The sequence below is a fragment of the Nelumbo lutea genome, chromosome 5 (genome assembly GCF_056320005.1).
Source record: "Nelumbo lutea isolate HS-2025 chromosome 5, American lotus-T2T, whole genome shotgun sequence".
NCBI lineage: Eukaryota > Viridiplantae > Streptophyta > Magnoliopsida > Proteales > Nelumbonaceae > Nelumbo > Nelumbo lutea.
The window spans coordinates 12142969-12148968 of NC_142688.1; the positions used below are offsets into that span (position 1 = coordinate 12142969).

Consider the following 6000-nt stretch of genomic DNA (forward strand, 5'->3'; position numbering starts at 1 on the left):
TAGCAATGCAAGAAAAGCACAAAGTGTTCAGAGTATCATGTGAATTACTGCCTTCAGTTGAAAGAGAATTTTAAAATCCAAACTCTCAGTGCAAAATCAGACAATAAGATGTGACAAACCTTAATTGCTGAAAATAGATGTGCAACACCTGTTTGTGACCAATCTCTTCCAACCAAAGGCATGAATTGTCCAAGAACATCTGATCTGTGGCAAGGATGCAATGTGGTAGGAGGCACATTCATCCATTACAATGGTAAGTTTTCGTCAAAAAAAATAAAAAATAAACTGTAAGAAACTAAAAATCTGACCATAAACAGAAAGTATACAGATAATTTCATGAAGAAGAAAAGAGCTTTACATAGCTGTACTACCTACGAGGGCTCTGATGCAAAAGCGCACAGATGGCATTGCACCAGCAACATGGTTTGTAGCCAAGGAGGCTAAGCAACAAAGCACTAGGTTAATGCCTTGCTATATTTATAGCTCCAATCAAATCAATTACTACATAATCTACAAAATGTTCATAGGTGGTATCTTCAGATACTCATGATACTGTTTTGAGGGAGGAAATAAGAACTGGAGCTTCTATGGAATTCTAATGATTTTTTTGATGTGTGAGTCCTCTTCGCCATTATTGTGAGGCCCTCCCTATATAAGAGTCTTCATGAATCTGCTCCTATTTTTTCTTTCATCCGTCTTGCTTTATTTGATTTTATTTAACCAATGATCTTCTATTTTGGAGTTTTTATTCTTTTTATCATGTTTTAAACCAATCTTCATGCTGAATTTTAAGATGCAACAAAATTGAACTGAAAATTATGCTGCCCCTTACTGATTACCCATATAAAAGAGGATACCACCAGTGAGGGAGAAAATTCAATGAAATAGAACTGAAAACTATGCCAGGAGGTCTCACTTGGTAATTGTACCATCAACATCTGAAACAACTATGCGAGTGTTCCATTTCCACAAGTAAATTCTAGCATCAACCTGTTCAAGAGTATCTTATTTCATATGTAGGAAAGGAGAATCTTGGTTAAAAAGCAAAAATAAATAAATAAATCAGTTAATCAAAAATAGCAACCTGTTGTTTCCCCAGCATTGCAGTTGAGAACGTGAAGGTTATCATGTTCTGTCCTTCCTTCAGATCCAAGGTTGCTAGCTGTTCAGATGTTGGAACAATTGATCTCACCTTCTTTTTAGTGACTTTGGCAGTAGTGCACTCATTTTTATCTGCAATAATATTATGCGTCTTCTCCGAAGGATTGGCAGCATCAGAAGCTTCAGTGCCACCTTGAGATAGCTGGACAGAGCTCATGGTTTTTGATCTTCTGAAAGAAAAAGGCCAAAGCTTCCAGCTTCCACCAGAAGGAACAATGGCTCTTGACGCATCTACTTCATTAGTTCTCTCGACTTTGTTAACAGCTATTATTCCTTCAGGCTCAAAGATTTGTTGACACTCAAATGCACCCATCCCTAGAACAATTGGTGCAGCTGCATCCCATGGGAAATAACGGTCACCAATCCTTATGACAAGCCTATCATTTTTCACAAGATCAGGATCCAGAGAAGTGAACTTGTCCAAATCCACCTTTTCAGCATCAAATGCTTGAGATGCAGCATCATCACCCATCCCTTCATGTAGAAGGTGCCTGCATAGTGATATCTCTGCACAAATGTAAATGAGTTTTTCACAATTTGATGAATTCTAATATTCTCAAAAGGTAATTCAGTCACAATGTGCACATTGAGGGCGCCTTCTTACCAACTCCAGAGTTGATTGACACATTTCCAAGTTTCCCTGATGTTTGAGTATCTTCAAGCTTAGGCTGGTCCTGTACTAAGTTGTGTTCAGAGTCCGTATCTGTCTTTAAAGAGTTTGAAGCATCATTCCTAAGAAATCCCCACTTGAAGTTTCCAGAATTTGAGTCCAGAGAATGGCTAAGATGGTTAACAACATCAGACTCCTCCAAATTGTCAAGAAGAGATCTGATATTTGGTAGAGATTCTATCAACCGCACAGTATCTTCTCCCACACCCTTATGACTTCTTGGAATACTAATTGGACATGATTTAGTCATTGAGTCCTCAAGCAAACCGTTAAAATCACTTGGTGAATGCTCCTGAAGAGGCTTCTCTTCAGATGAAAGCAAGTCTTGATCTTTATTGACTGATTCATGCTCATCTTCAGTGGTTTCCAGCATACAAATCCTTGGAATGCTTATTGGACTTGATTTAGTCATTGGTTTGTCAAGCAAGCCTTCAAAATCTTCTGGCAAATGCCCCTGAAGAAGATTGTCTGAAGATGAGGATGACTTATGATTTTTAATAACTGCTTCATGTTCATCTTCTATGTCTTCCAGGGTAATAAAAGGATAACTTCCCGTTCCCATAGAATCTGGAGACATTAACTCTTTGCGCCAGTTCTCATTCTCCACAAAATTGTCAATGTCACTGAAAAGGAACTGATTTTCCTCTGGACTTTCCAATGGTGGAATGCTTGAATTTATTGCCTTCACACGGATAGAACCAACACCAGACACTTGTTCAGTGGAAATTTTCAGTGAAGAACAAAGGTTGCCCATCTTATTGTATTCCACAAAATATTCCTTCTCTTGGACTTCACAAATCAAGTTGTCAAGTCTAGAAGGGGTACAGATATTCTGCATCTCTGCTTCTGCAATGGAAACAAGTTTGCAATCAACACTAAGGGTTTCTGGAGGAGGCATTATAGCCATGGATGGTTTTCCCAGATTCACTTCATTATTACCGGAGATGTCAGAGTAAGAAATTTCCATTTTTTGAAATCCATCCTCAGAAACCTCCAGTCTTTCAGTTTTCAAATTCTTCTTCTGAGTAAGATAATCAGCAATTTTATCTTGGTGAAGAACTTCTAGTATTGCCGATTCGTCAGCATCAACAGTAACCGGGCATGTATTAATGGAAGAAACACATTCTGTTACTGTGTTCATCAAAACAGAATCAACGGCACTATGCTCACTCTGCATGATGGTTCCAGTGTCCAGAATCTCAGATGAACCTGTTTCTCCTGGACATTCTATGTTATTCAAATTTTCTTTGGCTGAGAATAAATCATACTCTGGTTCAGACCTTACCTCAGGAATTATCCTGGCACTTTCACATGGAATCTCAGCTTGAGTTTGGACCTCTTCAAACCCTCCATGAGAAATCTCCGTAATCTCAACAGATTGACAGGATTCATCCATCCTCACATTTGAGCTCTCTGACGTTTCAGAGTATATGTAGTAATGAACTCTTTCGTTTCCACAACCTTCCTCCGGTATAGCATTATTCAAAAGAATTTTAGTTTCAGAATGTTGTTTTATACACAAATGAGTGTTTGGCGCTACTTCAAGCTCAACTAAGTCTAGATGCTGCAAATCAGGAACCGCAATCTCGGAGAGAGATTCACTCATTGTCTCCTGACACGATGATACTTCAGATGTTACATCATGTTTGTCCAATTCACCTGCCTCTGATATGGAGGTTTCCACAGGTTGGTCCTGTGGTTTAGAATAATGACTAGTTACACCATCAGAGATCTCTGTATTCCCTAACTCGTACCCGGAATTGTCACAAGGAGTAGTTTCTACATGTACAACAGGAAGAGCAACATCCTTCTCCACGTTATCATGTAGCGATTGGCTACCTGGGTCGTTTCCATCAGTAACCTGCAAATCCCCATTAATTTCCATGGCTTGCATAGTAGTAGTGGCCCCAGGTTTATTGGTGAACAGATTGGTAGACCATTTCACCTCCATGAGGTCAGCTGCTAACTCTGCTCGCTCCAACGAACTTACCCTTTCCATTCCAACACTGCCTCCATCACCGGCCCTGCTGTCCTCCTTGGAAGATTTCCGTCTGAATAGCCCAAGTATCCGCTGCCGACGGGAATTCGTCCTTGCCACAATCTTTCCATTGCTCGCATCAATCGGAGTAACAGAAGCCGAATGGTTTGAAGCAAAGTTGCAACTCTGAGACCTTGCCACAATCTTACCATTGCTCGCATCAATCGGAGTAACAGAAGTCGGTTGGTTTGCAGCAGAGTTGCAACTCTGAGACTCTTTTGTTCCTCCTCTGAAAGATTGCTCATCCGTCTCCTCTCCGGAGGACAGAAAAGAAGGTTCAAAATCTCCATTTTCGCTGTCCACCTCCTTGAGAAAGTAAGCTTCTCCTTTGTGATCCAAGTACATATGAAATCCGGCCTCCGCTTCATTGACAGATATGGTCACCACTTTTTCCCTTGTCTTCAAAACACCTTGGAATTTCCCGAATCTAACGTACCAAGGCGACGACTTGAAGCTCCCGTCTTGCTGTTGGACTACTATGATATCCACAGCTCCACCGAAAGGGTGAAAGGGGCCGGAGACTGTATAAACTCCTCGGGAGATGTAGCTACCCAACCTCCCCACCGCTTGCATCCTTCCAAAATCCTATGTTTTCAAATACCCAGATCACATAATCCGGGATCTCGCAATAATTTCAGACCCCAAACTAAGGCGCAACGAGACTCTGAGCTCAAAGCAGAAACCACCGAATCGGATATCGCCGGTACCTCCACATAGACCAAGACAATATCCAGAAACTTCACAAGATTCATCGATTCGTGGTTCAGAAATTCAAATTACACAAAAGAAAATTGAGAACATCCTCAATATACAAAAAGACTCTTCAAAACAAAGTAAAATTCCTCCCTTTTCCAATAGAAAGAAGACAAACCCAATTGAGAAAACATCAAAACCAGCCCAATATGTGACTTTCCAAGCAGCGAAGGCGACGGACAACGGTCAGTACAAAGCATATTCGCGTAAATCCATTAGAATGTCCGAAACCTGGTCATTGAAGCATTGCAGGAAAAGGACAAATTGGACGCAGATTAAATGAATGATGGAGGTCCCAACCATTAGACTTTAGACTGACCTCATTAACAGAACAGCAGATAGCCAATTTTGAGAAGGGGGAAAAGCCAACAGGCATGAGGCAACAGCAAATGGTTTATTCTCTCTCTCTCTCTCCCTCTCCAAAGGCGACTTTGGCCTTCCTCGGCAAGATCGGCGGAAAAATCTGACGGACGTCCACGTCATCTCCCTTTGCTTTGCTTGGGTCATTTCATGACGAATTATAGTTAGGTATGACAGACAGACAGAACTTTCAAGTCTTGAACGTTCGTTGTATGCGTCTCAGCGTCTGGCGCTTGTATATAAAGGCTTCACAGCTTCCGTCAAGGCAATGCCCGTTCGAACAGTCTTTACAGCCTTGCATTGGGAATATCTCCCAACTCTCGTTCATGGAAGATATTACCGATGCAAGACTGCAAGAGGTTATTGGGACGGTTTGAGTACGGGTTTGTCCTGACCGAAGCCGATCTGGCATATATAGATAAGCGTCCGGATCTCCTACCCACAAGACGATATCTATACGCTAGTCAGAAGACACCAGATACGTACATCGGGAACACCTTCTTGTGCGCAGCAGATTAAGCTCTCCTCTTCTTCATCGTGGGGTGATCCTGTGCGATGCATATTGCGTGAGCGTAACACAGAATTACAGTGGGAGCCTTGGAGGATGATTAGTTCATAACCCCTCCCTTCCAAATTAAGCTTCTCGGTTTCATTTTTATGATTCCGTTTGATTGGTGATAAGTTTTTCGGTACAATAGTGTAGTGGTGAAAATGTACCTTTCGGCTATTCCCAAGAAAACGACCAGGTTACGTTAACATGCATCCGTGCGCGTTTCTATTTCTCACTCTCAGCACTCGGGTTATGATTGTCCGTTGATAACACGTGTCGGGCATGCAAACGCAAACGGGAGAAAACGGCACAAGACTCGAATAAGAGAGGAGCTTGATCTCACAAACCAAACGGCCATCTGCCCCAGATAAATTGATCAATAATTTTGACCTTTTTAATAATGGTGATATAGATAATGAAGAATCAACCACCACTATCAATTATCAATTAAATGGGTCCCTCATGAAC

At 41.4% G+C, this 6000-nt stretch overlaps 1 protein-coding gene across 2 annotated transcripts in view; it reads right to left on the bottom strand.

Moving 5' to 3' along the window:
- The window catches only part of LOC148850375 (phosphatidate phosphatase PAH2-like), a 30506-nt gene extending 24898 nt beyond the window's left edge, over positions 1-5608 (bottom strand). For both annotated transcript variants that reach the window (XM_088946603.1, XM_088946602.1), the window contains exons 1-4: positions 1766-5608; positions 1085-1668; positions 917-990; positions 120-204 (exon numbers count right to left, since the gene is read on the bottom strand). In XM_088946603.1, coding sequence (XP_088802729.1) covers positions 120-204; positions 917-990; positions 1085-1668; positions 1766-4442 — 3420 coding nt within the window. In that variant the 5' untranslated portion in view covers positions 4443-5608. The remainder of the gene's footprint in view (positions 1-119; positions 205-916; positions 991-1084; positions 1669-1765) is intronic.
- Positions 5609-6000: the final 392 nt, after the last annotated feature.